The 26,078-nt window shown below is 40.4% G+C and overlaps 1 protein-coding gene across 4 annotated transcripts; it reads right to left on the bottom strand.

The window, feature by feature from the left end:
• Positions 1–1,577: 1,577 nt before the first annotated feature.
• MANEA (mannosidase endo-alpha) lies at positions 1,578–25,204 on the bottom strand. Of its 4 annotated transcripts, none has more exons than XM_073336784.2 (5): positions 24,986–25,204; positions 19,916–20,502; positions 14,010–14,119; positions 10,117–10,193; positions 1,578–5,522 (listed from the first exon to the last, which is right to left on the bottom strand). In XM_073336784.2, the coding sequence occupies exons 2-5, from the start codon at positions 20,463–20,465 to the stop codon at positions 4,886–4,888; spliced, it is 1,374 nt and encodes a 457-aa protein (XP_073192885.1). In that variant the 5' UTR covers positions 20,466–20,502; positions 24,986–25,204; the 3' UTR covers positions 1,578–4,885. The 4 variants fall into 4 exon arrangements, with proteins under 4 accessions (XP_073192885.1, XP_073192887.1, XP_073192886.1 ...); XM_073336786.2 differs by lacking the exon at positions 24,986–25,204 and adding an exon at positions 24,660–24,966; XM_073336785.2 differs by lacking the exon at positions 24,986–25,204 and adding an exon at positions 24,708–24,966.
• Positions 25,205–26,078: the final 874 nt, after the last annotated feature.

Genomic DNA, 26,078 nt, shown 5'->3' with positions numbered 1-26,078 from the left:
TACTATGAGAAGTCCTGCATCACTATTCACTTTTTCTGTCTTTCATTAGACATCGCACTGGCTCACAAAGCAGAAACTGATTAGCACAGGGCAAATTTTGGTGAACCAATCTCCTTTACATACAAATTAAAGCAGCAGACAGTTCATAGAAAGAACCAATATGCCATGTTAGATATTGCATTGGCTCACATAAGAGACCTCAATTCTAAGGTCATAAGTGATAGAAAATTCACTTTCTAAACTGTTACTGCTTAGAGATTGCTACTATCATACACTCTATGGCATTTTGGGCGCACAGTCATTGTTCATCAACATTTAAGCAACTAGTTTTTTGTAAACATGATTATAAATGAAAACACGGTGTACTCAAATGATTTGCTATGAGCTAGATTACGCCACAAATCTCATACATTGAGTAGTACCCTGGACAGGGTGACAGAATCAGGTCACATTAGTAATACATTTCTACAGCCAGGTAGGAAAACAAAACACCTGAAGTGTAACTAAAATTTGTAAAATTCATGCTTTGTTTATAAAATACATATAATAAGGACATTCTCTTACAAAATATTGTAACAAGTTGGTTACATTGGAACTATACAGGAATTCTTAGAAATGAAGTTACTTTAAAAACAGACTTAAGATTTAAATCTGGACAGAAGTAAGACTATGACAATAGTTTGAGGAGGTTCACAAAAAGAAAGGAATAAAAGATTGTGAGGGTTTACTGAATTGTTTAATATAGATTATAGTAGAAAGTTAGAACTTCTTTGCAGCTAATACTTACAGTATCTAGAACAGTTTGCCAGAGATTTCTACCTCATCTTAAATAGAATATATGTAGGATTTTTTAAAATCAAATTATATCTCTCCTTTATTAAGTACATAAGTTTTGCAAAAACTTAGACCACCAAAAATTAATTTACTTGTCCAAGTGCATAAAAAGGTGTTGAACTAATCTCTATTTCCTATCACCAGCAACAAAAACACTATGTACAATATATTTTCCTGTAAAACATTATAAAGGGCACCTGAAAAACCCATGCAAAAGACTATCAAAATGTATGTAATATGCAAGTATATACTACGTACACAGTGTGTACAGAATTTCATGGTGAAAGACACTTACTAAGGACTCTTCTGTTCCAAAAGCTTCTTAAGTCTGTGACAGAATATTGGCACCACAAGACAAAGTGAATTCTACAAATAAAGCTGATCCAAGATTGAAGCTGTGCATTCACAAGACGACAGCCATAAGGGGTTAACAGTATGTGCAAAATAGATGGACATGCTCTTTTACTTGGAAAAAAAGGCAAAGCAACTTTTTCAAATCTGTGCAATATAGACAAGGGTTCTGAGAGTACATGGGATGGACTACGCTTCAGTTTAGATATAGTCCATGGAAATAAATACATATTTCGAAAACTTACTTGGGCCTGTCAGAAACTGAAGTCTACAATTGAATTAATAGGGCCTTCCCACACTTTTATAAGTGAATTATCTGGCCTTAGAAACATTGCTACTTGGCCTTGGAGAGCATTTCCTGCGTATTGTCATCACTCCTTTCCCCAGTCATGATTGCTCAGTAGTATGTCACCAGTGATTTTAAGCATTGCTATAGAGCACAGGTATAATAGCAAGTCAGTGCCTTTAATAATCATTTATAGTTTTTATTTTTGCCTAATTACCGTTAATGCAGTATTATCTATTATGAATACTATGGCAAACAATTACCTACACCTAGCCTTTCCCAGTTCACGTAGGAGGAAGAATGAGCATCCCTTTAAGTTGCTGAGAGAGGGAAAGCTAGAAATGAGGAAATAACTGAAGGAATTGTGCACTCCCAGGCTTGTAAATACTTTAAAGAAAAAGTAACAAATTTAAAACAAACAAATAGGTATAGTTATTTAAGGAACTGATACTAAAAGTGCATACATTAGTTTCCTTAAGAGGCTGTGTGCGAATGGTTAGAATGGGGATCAATACCTGCTCTATGTCCTACACTGTCACTGATTCACTGTGGTAAGTCACTAAATCATCTATAGCTCAGTTTATCCATCTGAAAACTAAAAATACTACTTACCTACTTTGAAAAAGCATTTTGAGATCCTTAGAAATGAAGTCTGAAAGTGCAAAATATTTAGAAGATACCATTTAACAGAAAACAACAGCATTGAAGGTGCACTGTAACATCCCAGACTACATATTGGGCTATGTCTACACTACAGCTTATGTTGGCATAACTTCTGTTGCTCAGGTGTGCGAATAAACCACCCCTCTGAGCGATATAAGTTACAACGACATAAGCGCTATGTGGACAGCGCTATGTTGGCAGGAGACCTTCTTGCAGAAGTGGTTTTCTTATGCTGAGAGGAGAGCTCTCTCCCGTCAGCATAGAGTGTCATCACCAGACGCACTGCAGTGACACTGCTCCATTACTGTAGTGCTCCTAGTGTAGACAAGAGATAGGCATTTCTCAGGCATGCTGAAGGTGCCAAGCTACTCCTCACTTCTCAATACACAAAAGGGAAACAATCCTGCATTCCTTGCATACCCAAATTTATCTTCAATGGGTATGCATGGAACGCAGGATAGGATCCAAGATGATTACTTACCACACTTTGGTTCAGATTCTCTCTATTCTGTATTTTGTGTAGTCACACCAGGGTATTTGTTATGATTTAGTAGAATTTTACACTCACTCTGCCCTGGTATAAGTGACTACACAAGATGCAGGGCAATGCTCTATTTTCTTCCCCCCCCCGCCTCCTTTTATTTACATACGTACATACATACACACACAAATGTACACGCGCACACACACTCTTGAGGCTGCTCTAAACTACACTAGGGACCCAACAAGAGCAGAACTGATCCCACCATTGGGAACCACAAATGGCTCCTCTGCAGCCCCTTTTGAAGCTACACCCCTCACTCCTTGGCTGTAGCTGAGAATATGGTCCTAGATGTTCATCTTAGTATACTAGCCCTATGATAGTTAAAAATAAGTTGGAATTTCCATGCCTATGATGTTTGGGGGCTTACTAATAGAACCATTTAAATAATTTGAAGAGAAACCTTACATACAATTTGCCATCCTGGATGTATAAAACAGTTAAAGAATTTCAGACAGTTTCCCTGCATAAATTTGGTGAAAACTGTCTTTAAGCTACGGAGACAAGTTTCAGAGAAACCCATCCTCCTTTCACATTAAGAGGTCACTAACAAATATCAGCAATACCATGTCATTAAAATTTAAACATGTTTCAGAAAACAAACAAACAAACAAACAAACAGTTTCACTTTTTCAATCCTGCATTGCGACTGCATGGGCAGATTACTGTGCCTGCACAAAACTCTATTAAGTCAATGGGACTCCAATGGGCAGTTTACAGGTGAATCACAATGCAGGATCAAGGCCTAAAGTAAGTAAAAATAAATAAAATAAAAAAACAATTATACTATATTACAGATTAAATACTTGCCAAAGTACTCTCAAATTCACCACAACTATAAAACCAAATAGTCAAACCCATAGTGGTCCAAGTTTGGGGATTTGCTCTATTCAGTTCTGGGTAAGTGCCAAAAAAGCATTGCTAGACAGAGACCATTGTTGAGTGGTGTCTCAGAAACAACCAGGACTACAAATGAATGATTTATAACATTTGAAACCTGAGAATCTCAGCTTTCAAACAGTATTAAGCACTCATTTCTAGCAATGGCACGTTATGAAATGTAATAAGAACATCACTCAATTACTATCTTGCTTTATTTTCTCCTCACCTGAATTCTGACATGATTTTGGTAGCTGCTATCTTTAGTACTGCAGGAAATCAACGAACTGTCTGAAAACTTGAAAATTAAGATTTCAAATGGTAACAGACAAATTCATTCTAGTGGCTGAAGACTGTGCTACTAAAATCATGCAACGAAGACTGCTCTAGAAAATAAATCAATTGTAGGACTAGAAAATATTTATGTGACTTGTAACCTTTTCAACTTTTTCCAAACACTGGATCTAGGTCTGGATAAGTAATAAAAAAGTCTATCCCTGGTAAACATTAAAGAAAATCTCATTTAAGAAACAGATTTTTCTTATTTTGAGCAATTTCTTTGCTCATATACTTTCCACCCTCATTTTAGTTATTATTATTCCTTCTTTAATTTTAATCTAGTTAGACAATATCAATGCATTTTGCTGACACTCCATAGTTACAAAAAATACAGAATGCAAAATCCAAATACAAGATTAATCTGGAGTTAAATAACCTTTCATCAATTTTTGAAACCAAAAGCTTTAAAAGCTCTAAATTTCAGAACAATTTCACGCTATTCTTGATGTTTGTACCACAGACAAGTCAAATGTTAAAGTAAACTCTCTGCCTGCTACAAGGTGTACAAATGATATAACAATTGGTGTGTTATTTCATGCACCACAAATATTTATCCTCTGAGGAACTATTGAGACAAAATTCTAATCTCAGGAGTATTCAACTCTGAAACACAGCTATATAGCTAAAAGTAATAAATGTAAATATTCTAAATTCTGTCTCACTCTACTTGAGTCACCTCTGAATTATTCCAGATAGAGTTTCTGTAAGCTTTACATACAGATTATGAATAAAAAGCATCTAGCATTTCACAAAATATTCTCCAATTACAATAGGCTAGAGATGCCAATATTGCTCACTATTGTTTTATCCCCTAAAAGGAGTCAAAGTTAATCTAACAGGTACAGTAACAGTGCATACTACATTCAAAGGTTTTTTTTTTTTTAAAGTATATTCATAATAAAAGACATCTTGATTGGCTGAATTAGAATTCCCAGTGTCATTTCCAACTCTGAGATGGACTGAATGTATTTACAAACAAGGGAGGCAGCACCTCACATAAGCCATTGTTCTTTTTCCTTACTGTATTTCTCAGACCACTTGCGAGTGAGCTCCAGATACATAGTTGGTTTATGAGGCTTGTAATCCAGGTAAGTTACTTGTCCAGTTTTCTTGGGAATAGCTTTTTCAATCTGAGTCCCTTCATGCCATTCATTGAAAGAGGTGATGGAAATAATTTCTGATCGCACCAAAAGTGCTGCACTGAAGGCAGTCTCATAATACTTCCCATTAACACGGTTGCGGGTGTTGTGGTTATTCCACGGTCGGATGTTGGTGTCAATGTATCCTGGTCCCACACTTGGAATGAACATTAAGTTGCTGCTGTCACAAAAGGCTTTTAGACTTGGCCAATTGTGATGAGATGAGCCATAAGAAAAACCATTGGTGGCAAAGTATGTATAAATTCCATCAAAACCACTTCTGTGGATTTCATGCTTATGTTTTTCTTCCACTAGAAGTGCAATAAATAATCCATCATACGGTGTATTGCGAATGCTCTGGGATCCAGAAACAGTTAATAGATTTGCCCATATTTCAGGGATTGTTACATAAGAATCATAAACATAAAACATGGGGAGAGTTCTGCCTGTGCTGGTCTTATGCCGGTAAAAAGCTGGATGGCCTCCATATCTATAAAGCAAAGAATATGGTAAATATTCATAATATGATGCCAGTTGGGAGAGAATCTTTCACATACTGAACTGAGGAATTTATGAATTTTAAAAAACTTTATGTTCAAGATTAATTTAATTCAGTAATGTGGCAAATATATATTTTAATCATACATATGCTGGAAACTTATGTACCTACAGCAAGGAGATAATCTACAGCATAACTTAATTATTAGTGTCAAGTCCTACAAGTAGGTATCGCTTTCCTCTCAAAGGCAAAACATTAATTTGCTGAATCATTATGGAAGATACTCTAAGTGGCAGCAATAAAATAAAAACTAGTAGCTGTCTAACCTCTCTGACTTTAAGGCTGAATTGAATTTAAGGATATTATGGGTTAGCCCGTTAGAAGTTTAGCTGTCAGCCTACAAAGTTGTTGATTTTTTTTAAATAAAAAAATATAAGTGTCTGAGAGCTTAAATAAAAGCAGTTAGAAACGTCAGTCTGAGGTTTCATGAAGCGTGTGAAAAAAATTGGTAACTAACCTGGTTCCATAACTGTTGGTCTTCGAGATGTGTTGCACAGGTCCATTCCACTCTTGGCATTGCTGTGCACTGGGCACACCGATCAGAAACTTCTCCCCTCAGCAGCACCCGTTGGGGTGGCTCAAGCTCCACCTGCATGCAGGTAAAGAAGGCAGAGTCGTCTCTAGCCTCCCTCAGTTCCCTCTTGCCATAACTCTGATGAAGAAGGGTAGGAGGGCAGATCATGGAATGGCTGTATGCAACACATCTCAAAGAACAGTAGTTACGGAACAAGTTAATAACTGCACGTGTGCATTCCGCTCTTGATGACTCTCAAACTGTAAAACAGGAGACGGGATCAGAGTCTATTTCAATAAAGATTGGAGAGCAACTCATCCCACTCTTACATCATCTCTGGAGTCTTGAGCTACAGTACAGTGGGAAGCAAACGTGTGGACTGAGGACCAGGCTGACACTCTACAAAGGTCTGCAATGGGAACTTGTGCCAGAAAGTCTGCCGAGGCTGACTGTGATTTCATCAAATGAGCTGCGACTCTGTCAGGTGTAGCGACATTAGCCAAGTCATAGTACATGCATATGCAGGATGCAATCCAGGAATACATTCTCTGGATGGAGGAGACTGACTGACCTCTTTCTCTGTCTGCCACTGCTACGAACAGCTGGGAAGATTTACAAAATTAACTGGTTCTGTCCAGGTGAAAGGACAAGCCTTTTCTGACATCCAAGGTATGCAAACACTCTTCCTCCCTGACCGTATATGTTTCTGGGTAGAACACAAGCAAAAAAATTGGCCAGTTGATGTGGAAAGAGGAAACCACCTGATGAACTTCGGATGAGGATGCAAGTAAACCCTTGTCCTTAAAGATTGTATATAAAGGCCTTGATATTACTGCCCGCAGCTCCCCTACTCTTCTAGCCAAGATAATAGCCACCAAAGATGCTACCTTTATTGATAGATGCAGCAGTGAGCAGGTAGCCAATGATTCAGATTGGGAGGTGAGTGGGAGAACGCATAAGTTTAGATCCTCTGGGGGAATAGAGTCTTGCACTCGAGGGTATAATTTGATTAAGTCTTTAAAAAACTTTAGGGCCACGTCACTGGAGAAAATAGAGCAATTGTCCACTTCAGAAGGGAACGATGAGCTAACAGTCAGAGATATTTTGATGGAACAAACTGCCAAATCTTGGTGTAAGTAGTCCAGAATATGTTGAACTGAAGCTGGTCAGTGATACACCATACTGGTGAGACCAGATAGAGAAACCCCACAACTTAGCGAGGTAAATAGCTCTTGTAGAGACTTTCTGCTATTTAGCAGGACCACCTGAACATCCTTCAAGCAAGCCTGCTCTCTAGCATTTACCTTATGGAGCATCCATGCAGTTAAGTGAAGGGACTGTAGGCTCAGGTGGACTAGGCACCCGTGATCCTAGGAGATTAGATCTGAGTCTAATGGAAGTGAAACTGGAGGTTTCATTGACAGCACCAGGAGAATGGAGAACCAATGCTGATGGATCCATGCTGGGGCTGTAAGCATGACTCTGGCCTGATCCTGTCTTAACTTTTGCAATAGTCTATGAATGAGTGGGACTGGTGAGAAATCACAGAGGAGCCTGCCTCCCCATGTCAGTAAAAGGCATCTATTATGGAACCTACAAGTGAAATTAATGCATGCAGCAACTTATAAGTATGTGTTTAGTGTCTAGACTTTATGGAATGCTTATAAGTAATACCTATCATGAACAGTACTAACATACAGGTGAGCTGGTTTGGTTTCCAGCTATGAATTTGTTAGTGTTTAGCTGATGCCTACAGCCTTAGCAAGAGCTGGCACTTGGTCTGCAAGCACACAGAGAGTATATCACACTTCCACAGTGCTCAAGGGACCATTGCTACAAAGTAATCTGGGACAAAGCACAGCCGAAGTGGGAAAGATTGTTTACAAAGGAGGTTCAGGTCTGGAGAGAGAGAGAGACTAGTATGTCAACCTTGACTAGTCCATGAAAATGCCTGCTTTGTGGTTCCGGGGTGTCTTGAGGGGCCCAGAGCTGGAGCCAAAGCAGCAGGATGGGGAGACCTACACATATAACCCCTGAATCTTTTTGATATCTCCTGTTGAGGAGGAGAAGCAGGGTGTCTGCTGTGGCTGACCGTGCTTCCTGACCAGGAGAGATGTGTACACAGCAAAGGACTTCAGGGTAGCTCTCGAGTCTCTAACTCCATGGAGTTTGCGGTTTCTCTGGTCTGAGACTAGAGAAGGACCACTGAACAGCAAATCCTGGATAGTACTCTGGACTTCAGAGGGAAGACCAGAAGACTGCAGCCAGAATGATCTATACGTGGCCACTGCGGAAGCCATGGTTCTAGCTGCTGAGTCCAATCCCGCCTGCAGTGAAGTTCTGACAACCACTATGCCCTCATTGACCAGGGAAGAGAACTCCTGCCCAGCATTCTCCAGACACAGCTCCTTGAACTTTTCCATGGAACCCTACAAATTAAAATCATATTGTCCTAACAGAGACGGTTGGTTGGGGATATGCAGCTGCAAGCTTCCGTTGAATAAATCTTTCTGCTGAATAAGTCTAGCTCCTAGCACCTTTTGATTTGGGGATGGAAGCCTGGTATTCCTGTCATTCTCTCTCATTAGCCACTGCAACAACTAATGAGCCCAGAGGTGGATGAATATAAAGGTAAACCCTTGGGAGGGTACATATTACTTTCTTTCTGCCCTTTAAGAGGTGGGCGGCAAAAAGGTTGGAGTCTGCCATAAAGTCTTTATCTGCTGTATATCTACTCTAATAACTCCTGATAAACCTCAAATTATCATCAAGAGGAGGTGAAGTTGTGCTGGATGAAATGGCCTCGTCTGGAGAGGGCGAAGAGGAAGCCAAGACTTGAGAGGTGGAACCTCTTCTACTGCCTGTTTTCCCATTCTAGAACCTCCTGTTGATGCTTGGTACTGGGCCCAGTGCTGGGACTCTGGGGACGGAGCTGCTAAGTGCATAGACTCAGCCCTTCTAGATGAGGGCACTGAGCCCTGGTCTATGCTACAAACTTACGCCAGTATAACTATGTTGCTCGGGGTGTGCCAAACTCCTAGTGTAGACAATGCTATGTCGATGGGAGGTCTTCTCCTATCAACAAAGCTACCACCTTTCAGGGAGGTGGAGTTCCTACAATGACAGGAGAAGCTCTCCTGTCAGCATAGGTAGAGTCTTCACCAAGCAGTACAGTGGCACAGCAGCACTGTGAACGCAGACAAGTCCAGAGCATGTATGGTGAGAATACCTGGAAGCTGGGAGAAACCTTCAAGAATTCCAAAACGGCCACTGATACAGAGCAGGATCCCGTTGTCCTGGCCACATTTCCATAGCAGGTCCCATTGAGACTGATAGGTCCTGCTTCAGGGTTGTGATAAGCAAGATCCCACCTCTGAGTCCAACGAGGATTCCCCTTCTTCTGACGATGGCAGGGCCAATCCAGTCAGTGCCAGAGCCCAGTGTCGAGAGCCTGGCGATGAAAGCAGTGATGCAATCATAACCGAGTTGCAAGGGTCCACCTGTCCGGAAAGCAGGCAACTGAACTACTGGAGGTTGAATCAGTGGCAGAGGCGCCTAAGGACCAGACACCTGTAAGAAAGAAGACAACACCACGAAGAAGAGCAGGTTTTTGCTCCTGCAAATGTCTCCAGGGTACTTGGCACTGAGGTGGTCTCTTGTTGCAGTGCCAAAGAAGCCACCCAATGGGTATCACTGAGGGAAAACGTTTCTGCTGGCCATGTACTGGTGCTCCAAACCAAGAGTTGACTGCACATGTGCAATTACTAAAAGAAGAAGAAGTTTTAAATGTAGTTGTCTATTGCATCTCCACATAACATGCATGTCCCAATACTTTCAAATGTGCATACCTTATGTTTGAGTTCTAGGTCTGTCAGTTATGAGCAAAACAGCCCCTTTCATTTCTCTCAAGCTCAGGTCATACCATATACAGTTTAAGAGTTCACACAATAGATGAGAAATATCTATCAGAGCATGTGAATGCCAAAAACATACATTTTAGAAAGCACTTACTTGTCTACAATGTACTTCACATTGCTGTACATACTACGATCATCGCGATCTTTATATGGCTCAATATGAAAAGTGACCTGTAAAATGAAAATGCAATAAATGCAATATGGATTATAAAACATTACAGAACATAAAATCCATTTGGTGTTATTTGTCTAAGTAGTATCAGGCACACCAACAGAGCTCTAGAAAGAGGGACTGTGAAAAGTCTCCACAATGCTATGTGTGTAATTGATTCAAGACTACTATTCCTGAAGATTAATTCAATAAGACTCACTATTTTTTGGACTGCCAATATTAACAACATAGATTTGATGAAAAAATAGAAAAACTATACACCTATTCTTTATTACTAGTTTTATATAAGATTGCTTTTCTAAGCTACTGTAAATAATAAGCATGCTGGAAAAAATTACTAAAATACACAACTATATAGAGTATTCTAAGCTAGTTAATTAAAAGGTTATCTATTGACAATTCAAAAACTGATTACAGCTGATGAAAGTGTTTTATATTTTATTTCTAAGCAACAATATATTCTAGTTGTTACAGATAATATTTCTCCAAGGAGAGCTTTCAGTGAGAAATTAGATTTTAAAATGTGGAATGGGAGAACTTTACCTTTAATTTAGAGTTTTATAGGTTCATCAACAACAGCAATAAATACCTAGGCACTAAATCTAATATACTATCATTGCTACTTCTAAATTTCAGGCTTGGGGCTTATGAAATTATTTATGCTATAAACTTCAGCTCACTTCAAATTAAACTCCATTGTTTTCAACTACCCAATTAAAAGAGAGAATGTTTTACATTAATCAATGCTGGCAGTTTTTCAGAAGCAGTTTTTCACTTAGAATGCAAATGACACCAATTTTCAGCTAGTCTCAAGTGAAATGTGATACTATCACAAAGATTTTTTCACAAACTAAAGTGAAACACACTGCTGGACTGAATTGTTAGGATTATTAAGCTTTCCGTCAATTGTCTTATTATTTCTTTTTACTTCAGTCCTATTCAGAGGCAAAGCATACTTGACAAGGCTACTTCTAGTTCCACACCTTATATGACCTTGTTTTTCTCTCTTTAGATTGAAAATAATTTCTTTTGCATAATGATTCTGAGTTTATTGACAAGTCTATCATCTTTAACTCTAATCATTTTCTCATTCAAATTGCCAGGATGCCTACAAAATATAATATTGAAGATGAGATTCACTGTGCTAAGAATAGACGTTGAGTATAGGTACTGAGAAAATATTATTCCAATGATACTTCAAATATCTTCCCTGCTAACTTCCTGATTTTAAATTTTAATCCATTAACACTTTAGGGAAAAATACATTACATTCTTTATATTTCCTAATGCTGAAGAGAACTGTTCAACCAGTATTAACCGAATCAAAAAATAAGCTGAATATTGGTCTTTTCGCACATTATTTGTGAGGCCTGGGGGGTTCTTTCGTGTGGCCCACCAAGCTCCCTGCGCCACCCCCACCCCCCCATGCACCCCTCTGCCTACCCCGTGGCACCGTGAGCCCCACTCCGCTCCCTGAAGCGGCCAGAACCATGCCCCTGCCTGCCTTGGCCCCGGTGCGCGCCGCATCCACCCCGGAGCTGCTCTAGGTAAGCGGCCCCGGGCCAGAGCCTGCACCCCACACCCCAACTCCCTGCCCTGAGCCCCCTGCCACACCCCACATCACTGCTGCACCCCGACCCCCTGCTGCACCCCTCACCCCTCCTGCACTCCTTGCCGCACCCTGCACACCTCCTGCACTCCCTGCCCTGAGCCCCCTCCTGCACCCTGCACCCCAACCCCCTGTCGCACCTCTCACCCCTCCTGCACCCCAACGCCCTGCCCTGAGCCCCCGCTATACCCCACACCCCTCCTGCTCGGGGCAGGGAGGGGACAGGGTTGAGGCCTCATGGAAGGAGTGGAGTGGGGGTGGGGCCAGGGGCAGAAAGGGTGGGGTGTCAGTGATGCAGCCCTCAGGCCAATGCACTACTCCTCACGTGGCCCTTGTGGTCATTATCTCAAGCAATTGCATAGAGGGAGAGAGTGCGCACTAGGACACAGGGTTTCCCCCAGCTAGGCAGGTCTCTCCCAGATAAAGATATAAATACTTGCTCAAATTGTTTATTACAGACAATAATAAGCAACAACTGCATATTGTTTATACATATTCCTTCATGATATCTTATTTTTTCTTACCATTTCTCTTATAGTCTGCATTCTATTCTTATCTAATAGAAGGTCACAACAGCCTCTTTCACAGTTGTTTTCCACTCGCTTCGCACTATCCCTGCTTCTACAAATCTCGCGTTATTAAAGCTAGAGTTAGCCTGACTCCTGCTCATTTCAGAGGCCTGCATCCAAATTCCCTTTATCTACTTCTACACTCCCCCCTTTTGTGCTTCCAGCACAACTGTCAATTTTAAACTTCCATTTTCATTAAATTTTGTATTTCAAACTCTGCATCAAATACGTCAACCTTAGGGGTTTTAATTGGATACAATGACAATGCATGGTTAGTATGGACATGAAAAGTATTATTACGTCCTTTACAACAACATAATAACCCTAAACCAAACAACAACAATACAAGCAATAACATGCCCTCAATAATACTATAATGGGGTTGTTGCACAGTTTTAGTCACAAAACACAATACATCATACTTAGTACAGAAGGTAGGCATTCTATAAGTGGTATGAAAGGCATACTTTTCAACTTGATATATATTTTGAAGCATATGAAGTTGCCCTTGTAACTCAGAAATTTTCTGAATCTCTGGTAGGAGTGAAAGTAAATTTTGGAATTGATCAGGTATTAGGGTGGTCCAGTTAAAGGGTATCTGAAACCTAAGGACTGATTGAAAAATTCTATCTGCAGGCCTGCAGCAATGGTGAGATTAAAATGAATATCTTGTAATATGGTGGCCTCAACATGCGCACAGCTATCATTAGCTTGGAAGAGTATGTGTCCTGTCAGGGTATGTTCCTTGTCCCATACCCTCCCAACAAACATTGCCATGAACAGTGACAACTTCCCCTCGCTTCAGTTTATGTACACACTGAAGCTGTGGGGGTTCTAATGGCCAGAATGTCCACTGACTCCCTCTCCCTATCCAAATGTTGGGTGTTATTCTGGGAACACTGTCTAAAAATCTATTAGGCATACCAGGTAGTTAATGTCTTGGTGAATTACCCAGTCCACATGCATCCTCCCCACGGACCCGGCAGGATATGGTATGTGGGAACCCACCTCTCCAACCGGTCCGTATACTTGGAAGAAACACCGCAAATGTTTGCATCTCCACCCAGAATATCTCCAAGTGTGTCTCCATGGCCACAGATCAGATGATACTCCTGAAGTGTCTGTAAGGGCAGTAGGCCAGGCCTGATGCTCGAGATCACGCTGAATGGCCATCAGCTGGTCATTCAGGAAATCCTGGATTTCTGAGCAATCCAGATCCCACTGCAATGCCTTCCCAGCCTCAGTGATATTCAGTACCATCTCTGTTAACAGCTTCTGGGTCATCGAACTAAGGGCGGAGATAACACGTAATTCACCCACTCCAGCCTGAACCTGGGTTAGTTGTGCTCCAGTTATAAGGCCAGTGGCTTTTTCCAATTGCCCCGATTTCTCTTCATATTCTTGGTTTCTATAAATATTCCAAATTACTGCTGCACTATTGGCCCCATCCCATAGGGATACAGCTAAGTCCCTCTTATTTCTAGAGGAAACCCAGGCCCTTTGTTGTGTTAACCTAATGGCAGCCAAAATACATACAACTGTTAAAAGAGTACAAATTATCTAGTTAATGAACACAAATGTATATGTACATTTGATCTAGAGATGTATTGAATATGAACACTTTAAAAGTACTATACCTTTAGATTGTATTTATGTGCATTATTCAAAATAACAGGCACCAAATCTTCACCAGGTTCCCCATTTTCATCAGCCATACCAGGTGGGTACCAAGAAAGGGCTATGACACCTAAGATATAAAACATGAGCTTGAGTTATGCCACCAAAAAACAACATTATGCCTACTAAAATTTAAACAAACAGAAGTGTGCACATGAAACATATAAATATTCATGTTAATGTACAACATAGTTTATACAGCTAACTAAATAACGGCCATTTCTGAGTAAAACTGGCATTTGATACAAAATATATGTAAATACTTCTTGCAGCCAGGAACAATATAAAAGCATGGTTTGAAAAATATTTTTTTTTATGGAACAAGTGAAGGGCAAGGATTTCAAATAACTTAGATATATGCAGCTACACACCTAATTTGCCCAAGCAATTACTGCAGATGAGCACACAAATGTTATAATTGTATGCAGACAGTTAAATAAGCAAGGTACAGAAATAGCCAAAAAATAAGTGCCTCGTACAATTCCCCCCCATCCCTCTGAGTGATGTTAAATTCAACAGTATATTTACAAACTAAAAGCCTTAGTTACTACATAAAGGTTATACTACCCATGATCTCTGCACAATATTCTTATTGATGGGCTGTCACAGGTTGCCTTTAGATCAAGACAAAGGATGGCACACAGGCCTAACTTTGTAGACATAGCCAGTGGACCATAAAACTCGTATGGTCCATAGACAATAAAGATCTGAAAACAACAATTACATACTTACAGAAAACCATCCATAAATTGATTTGGCACAAGAGTCTTTTCAGTAAGATTTTTTCCTTTCCTGAATGTTTGAAAAACATTTAATAATATTGTGTATTTTATGGAAATGCAAGTAAAATTTTAGTTCCACTGGAAAACGCTAACATTGACATATAGTCACTGGATCATTTCATTCTGTTTCCATTAACGACAATAGCAAAGTTTCCAGAGCATAATGGGATTAGATCAGGCCCACTATCTCCTGATAACATGACAAATAAGTTGTCACAATTATAAGACTCAGTTAATGCATGGGTTATGCATAGTTCTGTATAAATCACTGACTACTGGTATCCAGGCTAAAGTTTAAATAAAAATCTATGATGAGTATATCAAGAAATTATCAGATGATGACCTAGAAAATTCCCACAAGAATCTAGCAGAGTAATGTTTTCTGGTCCATCTGCAGAGCCATCTTTTTCAACAACAAACGAACAACTTTTAGACTTTAGACAGATTCCTTAAGAAATAAGTCAAATTGAAGATGACAGTATAGTAAGATTGCCAGTAGTCCAGGACTTCCCCCGGAGAAAAATACATAGCATATGTATACTGAACAAGTCCACAACAGGACTGTCAGTAGCACTGTCTTGAAACAATTCAATTTCAGACCCCAATGCAACAGCAATCTCCTTTTCCCGTCTTGTCCATCCAACTGTACTAAACACTTAAAAGACTACACTTTCAGATTTTTCTAGCTCTTGCTTCCCAATGAAAAACCAACAATCATGGCACAGAATCCTTAAAAAAAAAAAAAAAAAAGTTAATGAAATTATTCCTGAGTTATAAGGCTCAGGAAAAATGCCCTATATTTTTAATTGACAGAGAAATATGGCACTAGTTGCCAAATATGAAAATAAGTCAAAGGAATATACCTTCCCCAAAGAACTTACTATTTGTACATTCAAGAAAAATACCACCATGTTACTTAAAAAAGTACATCTAATATGCATATTGTCAAAAATAAAAAAAGTGTCAGAGAAGCTGAGACAAAATACATTCGCCAAAAAAGACTTGCCCTGGAACACAACTTTAAAATAATATATATTTCTGAAATGCAGTGGAACAACAACAATTGATGGGATTTACAGCCAGGTATTAAAGTAAGTATACATGAATGACATTAGTTCACAGAACTGGGAGAATAGGTACTATACCTAAAAGGTTCCATACACTCTAATGAGATACAATTTTGAGCGAAGAGGACTTTACAGAAGAATATGTATGGAAACTAACCCCCAACATAAAAATACAAGTAGGAACATACTACCAACCTCCAAGCTCAGAAAATGATATATGAGTGCATGACATTTAGGAGATTAAACCAGCAACAAAATCTAATAGAATAGGAATAATGCAATGTGCATCATCTACTTGCACATAAACTGGTCAAATATCAAGTTGGGACATGGTTGAGAAAATCATGCAGGATAATGAGTATACAGTAATTCTGTCATAAGACATATGCATGCTGTTAAATAAAGAAAAGGAAGAAATAGAAAACAAAATAAATCCAGTATGGTTCAATGGCCACATTATAGAAATAAGAGAAATTCAGCTCAAGTTAAGCCAAGAGAAAAGGATAAATATGAGAAGTAAAAGGGCACAGCACATAGATAAGCATATAAGAATGGTAAGTTCTCAAAATACACCTGGAACAGGAAGTCTGCAAAGAATCAGTGGTTGTGCTGCACATTAAGACACATAGCGAACAACTGAGGAAGAAGATAGCTTTCTGCGCTGCTCTGATTTATATTTTTGTATCAGTCTTCACCCCAGAGGTTGTTAAGAAGATACTTACTATAGATCTCTTCACAGGCAAAAAAAGATGAAGCACTCTTAGAGACTGAAGTGGCAAAGGGAGGAACAAACTAAAAAAGTAAATCGCAGCAAGTCACTAGAACCTGGTATTCATTCCAGATATCTGAAAGAATTTAAGGTTCAAGTGACTGAATATTGTTGTTAGCAGCTCAATATCATTAAAATCAGACACTAATGGAGGACAGCAAAAGTTGCACCTATTAGGCATACCCATGAACTACAAACTATGAGATACTCTTCAGAGCCAGATAAATTCACTGAAATAAAGAGTTATAAAATATCTAGAACAATGTGATAGGGACAAACCCTGTAAAGGAAATTCTGCCTCTCCCATCTTCTAGAATTCCTTGACCATAACACCACATTAGGGGATAACAGAACTGGTTAAAACCAATTTATTTAATTAAGTCTGTTTGAAAGCGTAAAAGCCCACATAAAAGGCTAGTAAGAAAACGAAGGCCAGATGTAAAGTACTGTGATGGATTAGAAACTGTTTAAGAGATAAATAATGGGGATAATGGTCAATTCTGCAGGACAGGAAAAGGTGAACAATACCCCAAACATCAGTCCTTGTATAGTCCCATACAAGGACTGATGTTTATTGTAGCAATCAATGATCCACAAAAGCAAGTGAACTCTGAAATCAAATGAAATTATTTGAGATAGTCACGACTAGACAGAACCAAGAGAAAATTCAGAGGAATCTTATATAGGTGCATCAGCAATGTACACTGAAAGAAATAATTTAAACTATTCACACACTACTGAGTCCTAAACCAACTGTAATTACTTGGTGCATTCTTCTTTTTGCCAAGACTCTTGTCTACACCAGACATTTCTTCCTAACGTTCTCCACCAATTCAGCTTTACTGGAGGTAAAGATTATCGCCTGAATCTTAAAGGATTATTATACCTTATAAAACTGTAAACAAGATGATAATTGTTGCCAGTGTTTAAATCACTTTGCCAGAGTGAGAGAAAACACCGCTGTGCTTACAATACCAGCAGTAACCTGCCCACACCAGTACTCCCACTGTTGCCATCACCAATGGAGCTGTCCCAGTATTAGTAACAAGAGGAAATTTAAGTTTCTTAAAAAACAAAAATGTCACTAGTATGAACATAGCAATCTTTGTTCAATATGTAGCCATGGTCAAAAAAGCTAACAATGTTAGGAAGTAAGAAGACTGGGATAGACAATATTAATGAACATATTATAGTGGCATTATACCAATTGACAGGAAGTTTTCACCTTGAATACTGTGATCTGGTCAAATAATATATTTATAGAAACAGAAGGGTTCCAGATGTAAATGATAAAATAATTAGAAGCATAAAAAGAAATCCAAAAGAGGAAAAACAGAAAAGATTATGACTGCCTAGTTTACAGAATAAATAAGAAGGGCTATAATACAGATATATAAAATAAAGAATGGCATAGAAAAGTTACGCTGAGTGCTCCTATTTATGTTCTCCCTCATTTAATATAAAACTGGGGACAAAATGAAACTCATTAATAAATTTTAAATTTAAGAGATAAAAAGGTAATACTGGTGTATAAGTTATTTTTGTTTTTTAAATAATTAACCTACAGTACAACCCATTCTACCAGGTATTAATGTTGTCAAGAGCTTAACAGGTTTCAAAGAAGCATTGGACATGTATATGGATAGTAAGAATATCCATAGTTACAAAGTACAGGAGGAAGGAATTGTACAAGGGATACAATCCCTCACAATTCAGGGCATAAAACAATTATTAGGTGTTAGTGGTTGGCTAGAATTTTCCTCTGTGGATAGGTTATTTCATAATTGTCTATTATGGGACTTCTTGAACCAGCCTCTGAAACTGTGACTCAGAAACCCTTCGATGCCAACTAGAAATGGGATTACAAGAATACACTGATCCTGGTACATACATTCTGGTTCACCAAAGAACATCATGTGAAATCATAAATGAAAGCCAGGATCAATCATTTTGGTCAATAATATTGTTGTGAAACTTCTGGATAGATACTATGTAAGGACTGTATATGTATATATGTTTTAAAATCTGTGTTGAGGCAGAGTTGATAAATGGAGTTTTCTGTCAAAGGATGTCTATTCACCTGTCCCTCCGGCATGTAAATTAAGCACTGTAACGTAACGCAATGGAGAGTCATTTACAAAGGCAATGGGGAATCTAAAATCAACAGGGAGGCAGCATGCTGTCGGTGGACAAAGAACTTTGGGGGATATAAGAAAGCAAAAAGACACTGCTTTATCTTGCGCCTAGGAAGTAAACAGACAACGCAGTTACATTTATGAAACCAGTTACATTTATTTCTACCTTGGTGGAAGACTCTGCAAGAAGCTTTAGGTGTGAGAAACTTGTTTAGACTGGAGGTTAGTATATTAAATTTAGTCTCTAGAAAGTGGGTTATAATTGTTTTATATGTAACCTTATGTTTCCATTATCTTTAGTCATTATCATTTGAACATTTGATAATAAACTTATGTTGTTTTCATTATAAATGTAACTCAGTGCTGTGATATTAACAAAGGTACTGATCCTGAGTAGGATCACACAAGCTGGTGTGTACACTATCTCCTTGTGGGCAGCAAACCTAGGATTTCTGTAAGTACTCAGTGGATAAGGGGCTGCTTCAAAGGTGTGGTCTAGGATGCACCTATTGTTAAACTAGGAAAAGTAAGGACAAGTCTGGAGGAGACTGTTTGGGTGGCTAACAGGCTAGAGGTGTGAGGGAGCTGACACCCAGGTAAACATAAGCAAGTCTTCCTCTCGACAGAGGTAGAGGGTAATAAGGTGACACGTGGTCCTAGATTGCCTGAGAACCATTACAGAAACATCTAGGACTGATCTTCTCTACTTGAGAGACATCATATCCACTACAAAAATGCCTATATCTGTATTTTATACACTACACAGAGTACTGTTAAACAAGTAAACAAATCATATAAAATTCCTTCATCTAAACAGCTATAGATATAGTCCCCAATCTTGCATCTGCTCTGAACAGGTCCATTTGTATGAAGCAGCTTGGAAGACCAGAAACTAAGTTAGGGATTGAACCTGAAGTACAAAGTAACTTGTTAAAACCAGAAGTTTCCATGAAGGAATCATTGACACAAATCTCCTGTGCACACAAAAAGAAAATGCCAAAGTTCCCTTACATTTCAATATGTAGGAAAAACAAAGGTGAACAGTTCTGTTTACTCAAATATCTGAAGTCAAACAAATGACTACTATGCCAAAAATAAACAGACATTTATTACCAACAGAGGCTGAACGCATTTGTTGCATGTGGGCTTCTATGACAGAAGGGTCTTTAGAGCTGTATGTTCCAAGTTCAGGGTAAAAACTGGACGCAATATCATCTGGAGGATTGTGTCTTCCCTTCGGGTAATTGTTTGCAATTTTGGAATCCCAATGTGGCACCAGTGGATGGTTCCAGTGAATATATTTACCATCATACTGTGGATTCCCAAACCAGCTGTAGTAAAACACATGAAAGTTATAATTAGGGGAAGGCAATTCCTCTTCCAACTTTCTTACAGAGGCCATAGATGTTTTAATGCTATTCAATGCAATACTGTGCAAATTATTGGTGTGCGTTACACTATCACCATTGGCAGCAGTTAGAGGACTGTGTTTATTTTCTAAGAATGTTGTCCGTTGTTGAAGTTCCGGTAAGAGACCAAGTCCAAATGGATCCCCAAAACCAGCTCTGTCAGGTCTTAGAGTCTTCAAAGCCATCATCATGGAGCAAATGAATAAAATAAAAAGCAACAAAATAATGCATGTTCTTCTGTGAAATCTTGCCATGATGTCATAGTTCAGCGTCCAAACAACAGGTTTCCAGCTACAATTGGTCAAGAAAAAAATATTTTTAAATCAGATTTCTTGTCACCTATCAATTCAACATTATTAAATACTTCATAAAATTTCTATATAAGAGATTTAGGGATAAACATAACTAATTTCTAAAAAATATACTATGTTTGCATACTCTTGTACATATCGCCTTTGCTGGGAAAAATAAGACAATCAACACATACATTCTCAAAGATCATGCAGACCTGTTTTAGTGAACTATGCGGTGAAGCTTTACGCCATCCAAGGATTACACATTTTATGGAACATCCTACTTTTCAACGGTCTTCCTGGTTTTCCCAAACTGCACCAGACCCTATGAAATGGGAATTCTAGTTATGCTATTTCCAAGCCACTGCTTTGTGCTTACCCTATGTCACTGGCAGAAACACCATAGTATAGCTGTGATTTTTTTATTTTGTGCACTTAATACTTCTGGGGGAATTCTGTGTCACTGTGCATGCACAGAATTCATGTCTCCCATAGATTTTTCCCCCTTGCAGAATACTACATATTGCTGAGGAGGCACTGCAATTACACCCACCAGTGGCTGCTGTAGCACCAAAAGAGAGAGTAGCCGGCTCAGGGCCAGAGCAGTCAGTCCCAGAGAGGATGCTTTCCTCATAGGCCCCTGCCCATGGGACCAGGTGAAGAGGCATGGGATATTGGGGGCGGGGGGGACGACGACGACAAAGACTGTAGGGCACCTGGAGCTCCTGCGGATCACATTGACTGCAGATCAGAAGGGTTGGAGGAGACACATTGGAGTGGGGAAACAGGAACTACTGGGGTGACAGCATTGAGCCAGGAGCTTAATGGAAGTGGTGGGTGCAGGGTCACATGGGATCAAGTGGGTAGCTGAGTGGTGGTGCAGGGACACATAGGGATGCGGGGGACAAGGGTGCAGTGACACATGGGGACAGGAGGGAGCTGAGTGGAGGCCACAGATACACACAGGGACAGGGGCAGATGTGCCTGACTGAATGGGAGAGGCTAGGGGTCAGGCAGAGTCTGCATTGGGGAGGCTCTCCAACTCCCTAACAATCCTCCCTCCTCCCAAAAAACATTCCATACTTCTCCCACTCACACCCAACAATCCTCCAGGTTCACTCCGAGGCTCCTTCCCAGTAATTACTTCCCTCTGCTCAGCTCCTCCGTTATTCCTGACTCCCCCAAGCAAAGGCCCTTGCACTGCTTCTGAGGGGTGCAGGTAAGGGGTGTGGGAAATACGTTTCTGTATTGTAGTTTAAATGAATTATTATGCAAAGTTCTGTATTAATAAGCCTAGTAAGCAATCTATTTGTCAAAAAACATTTCCTGAATCTTTTTTGTTTTCTGTATTGTAACAGAGATACTTGCGGACAGGTATTTTGAAATAAATAACCAAAGTAACTGAAACCAGTAAGATTATATTGTATTATTTTGACAGATAAGATATGCAGATTATTAAAATATTGTGCACAGAATTTAGATTTTTGGCACAGAATTCCCCCAGGAGTAACTTAACATACAAATTTCAGACTCTGGATTGTAAACTTGGGGCACTGACCCTCTTATTGTATGGATTTGTACAGTGCTTTGCTCAATGCCCCCCAGATCCCAACTGGAACTTGGAGCTATCATAACAAACTTGGCAACTGACCATTAACTGTAATATAAACAACTCCATTACAGGACTTTATCAGTGAAAATGTCTGTTCAACTTGTAAATGAACCCTTCTGCACTGTTTCAAGAGGATACAGTATCACTGGTAAACCCACGGGATTTAAACAGCTTCTGCAATTTATTTAAATTCATTTAAGTTACTGAGTCTGATGTAACGATATTTACTTTGTTTATTGACATGTGATGTTGACCATTTGTATTTTAATTGTCATAAAGCTTTAACCTTTTAAATTTCAACATACACTGTTATTAAATAATTGTCAGACCCTCCCTACTTTCTGACCTGCCCATAATTTCTCAACTGTGAAATTTTAAATCTCTAAGCATTTTTTGTCAATTTTTAAAACCCATCCCAACATGCGCAATTGTGAAGAATTTAAAATAAAACAAAAAAAATGTAAAAAGGAAGCAATCAATATTATCTGTTGAAATGATCAAATAAAAATAAAAATTGAATTCTACCAAGCCTAATTATAATGCATTTTGCCTTGGAATGCAGCTGCACACATTTCTGAAAAAAGGTAAAAAACACGTTAATGTAGGTGACTGAGTTTCACTCGAAACAAAATTGGTGGCTCAACTCCTGAAGCCTCAAACATTTGTGAGAGATGTTCCAGTTTCTTTCTCCAGGTCTGGGGAGCAGGGTTTAGATATGGGACTCAAAATATTTGAAATCTCCTTTAGCTATTCCTACTATGGACAAAGATACTGAAACATCTCTCATTCCATAAGGACTCAGCAAAATCTGACATTTTCCATGTGGATGATTAATGAAATATGGATTACAGTCTCTCTTTCTCCAAAACCCCTACATGCTACTTTACTTGCTGCTTTCTAAACTCCTATATATGAAAAAGCTACTTTTTACCAAATCTTTAGAGACTGCAGACATAAAAGCCACTTTTTCCCTCTACCACCATTTGTGTCCTGCCATAATCATTTCCATATGGCTTTCATATTACTCATTCTTGCCTCTCATCCTGAGAGGTTTCAGAGTAGCAGCCGTGTTAGTCTGTATCCACAAAAAGAAAAGGAGTATTTGTGGCACCTTAGAGACTAACATTTATTTGAGCAAAAGCTTTTGTGAGCTACAGCTCATTTCATCGGACGCATGCAGTGGAAAATACAGTGGGGAGATTTTATATACACAGAGAACATGAAACAATGGGTGTAACATTGTAACTATGTAACTAGAGTGATCAGGTAAGGTGAGCTATTACCAGCAGGAGAGCAGGGGTGGGGACTTTTTGTAGTGATAATCAAGGTGGGCCATTTCCAGCAGCTGACAAGAACATGTGAGGAACAGCAGGGGGGGAAGGGGGGAATAAACATGGGGAAATAGTTTTACTTAGTGTAATGACACATCCTCTCCCAGTCTTTATTCAAGCCTAAGTTAATTGTATCCAGTTGCAAATTAATTTTCCCGAGAGGAAATCCGTGGTTCTTGTTCCTGCAAGAAGGTTAATGTAATTTTACCTCTTTTTTAATAACTCAAGCATAGTCTTTTCTGTTGTCTCATAAATATGTGGGTAAAAAAGGCATTAAAAATAAGGCCTGGAAGTTCTGAGTTTTTTCAGCTTGTTTTGCATGTTCACTTAGGTATTGCCTAACTTGTTCTTCCTGGAAGATTCTATGATTATGAAACCAGTAATATTATGAGATCAATTTTAATTTGCACGGTATCTGTGACCACTTAAACTTCTGCACCTCAGCTGAAATCAATCATTGGCAACTTTATCTTTGTGCTCCTCTGAGCAGGTTTAGATGACATGAAGAGTACAAACAACAGTCTGCTTTGTATAGGAGAGAGCCATATTTTCATTTCTCTGTCTAAAAGAATTAAAACAATTCTTAATAAAATTATAACATGGTTCTTTCTGTTCCATCCAGTTCCCCTCTCCTCCCCACAACAAAAGGCTATACCATAGTTAGGTTCAAACATATTTAAGCAAAGTTATTTTTATACTGTAGACAGAATGTGAACATTATTTTTGATTAACCTGTCCTGAATTCTTAGAGCAAATTGTGGCAGAAATGCCAAGGATCCATCAATGTTAAATATTTTACTGTGTTTAGACATGGTAGTGTCCCAGTCCTGCAAAGGCGTCAATAAATTCGCCGATTATAAGGCAGAAGGGACCACCGTGATCACCTACTCTGACCCCCTTTGGTAATTCAGTAAATGCCAGGCCCACGTTAAGTCCTCTTTGTTTACAAACCCGACCTTTGTTTAAACATTGCCAGCGATGGAGACGCTACTACGCTACCCCCACTCAAAGCGGCTACAACTGACGGAGTTTAGAGAGAGAAAGAGCTGGCTGGCTCTGCCAGGGTATGTACATTTGGGACCGGTCGGAGCTTAGTTTTAGAGCCATTTTCAGGTTCCGCTGTACAGTCTGCCAGCTTCCCCTTCCATTCGCGCGGCTCTCGCACCCCACCGGGAGCGAGACAAACGTTGCAATCACAGAACAAAAACAAACCCCAGCAACGTGGGGCTGTGAACCCAGCAGGCCGCGTCCGGCGGGCACCTGAGGCTGGTGGGGCTGAGCTCCGGCGGCGACGGGCGCGGCAGGCCCCGGGCTCCCAGCACAGGCACGTCCTGGCACGGGTCCGGCCGGGGCGGCGGCCCGTCACTCGCCCGGGCACCGTCCTCCCTCGCAGGCCGGCCACGGCCCGCCACAGGAGCGCGCAGGGGCTGGGTCGGAGCCGCCGCCGCCCCCCGGCACCAACCAGCGGCGCGGCGAGCAGGGGCCCCGGGGAGCGAAGGGGGGAGGCAGGTGCTCTGGGGGCTGCCCCGCTTACTCACCCGTCGGAGGCGGGGGCGCGGCCCTACAGCCTGGGGAAGGCGGGGGCGGGGGGGAGCAGCAGCAGCAGCAGCAGCAGCAGCAGCAACGCTCCGCCTAGCGGCCACTCCCGCGCACGAGGCAGTTGGCGTCTGGAGCGGGGCCTGCGGGGGCAGTTGAAGACGCGGGCGTGCTCATGGGCTGAGTCGAGTCAGTTCGGGTTTTGCTTCCTAAACTTACTGAGCATGCTCAGACTTATGAGCATGCGCAGCAGCTATTGGCGAAGCCGCTGCCCGGAAATAAGCGCGTTCCCCGAAGAGACGAGGGAGCGTCGCGGGTGGCTGCTGAGCATGCGCGGTAATACCTGCTGGCTTCTCTCCTCTGCCCTCACTGTGCCCGGACTTGGGATTCCGAGCTTGCTCCCTGCCAAACCTGTGCCGTGGGCGGTGAGCTCTGTGCACGGGCCCTTCAAACCCGTGCGGCCGGGGAACGGGAGAGGTTCATCTGGCAGGACAAAGTCAGGGACAGGGTTGGCGCCTGGGTGAAGGATGGGGTAAAGAGGCAGTGACAAGCAGGCGGGGGCAGAGGGGAGAAGAGTTACCCCAAGTAGGGTTTCAGAGTAACAGCCGTGTTAGTCTGTATTCGCAAAAAGAAAAGGAGTACTTGTGGCACCTTAGAGACTAACCAATTTATTTGAGCATAAGCTTTCGTGAGCTACAGCTCACTTCCTCAGATGCATATCGTAGGGTGTGGCTGATAGAGGGGCTTCTTCCCTACCCGCAGGATGGTAGGCCTGAGCAGCAGCTTTTCAAGGGCTGGGTTTGGAATGGCACCATATAGCCTCGTGCCTAGACAAGGCAGATCTGAAATGACGTATTAAGCTAGTAAAAAGAAAAGGAGTATTTGTGGCACCTTAGAGACTAACCAATGTATTTGAGCATAAGCTTTCGTGAGCTACAGCTCACTTCATCGGATGCATACCGTGGAAACTGCAGAAGACATTATATACACAGAGACCATGAAACAATACCTCCTCCCACCCCACTGTCCTGCTGGTAATAGTTTATCTAAAGTGACCACTCTCCTTACAATGTGTATGAAAATCAAGGTGGGCCA

This window comes from Lepidochelys kempii, chromosome 3 (assembly GCF_965140285.1).
Source record: "Lepidochelys kempii isolate rLepKem1 chromosome 3, rLepKem1.hap1, whole genome shotgun sequence".
Classification (NCBI taxonomy): Eukaryota; Metazoa; Chordata; order Testudines; family Cheloniidae; genus Lepidochelys; species Lepidochelys kempii.
This window is presented reverse-complemented; position numbering and strand designations above follow the sequence as displayed.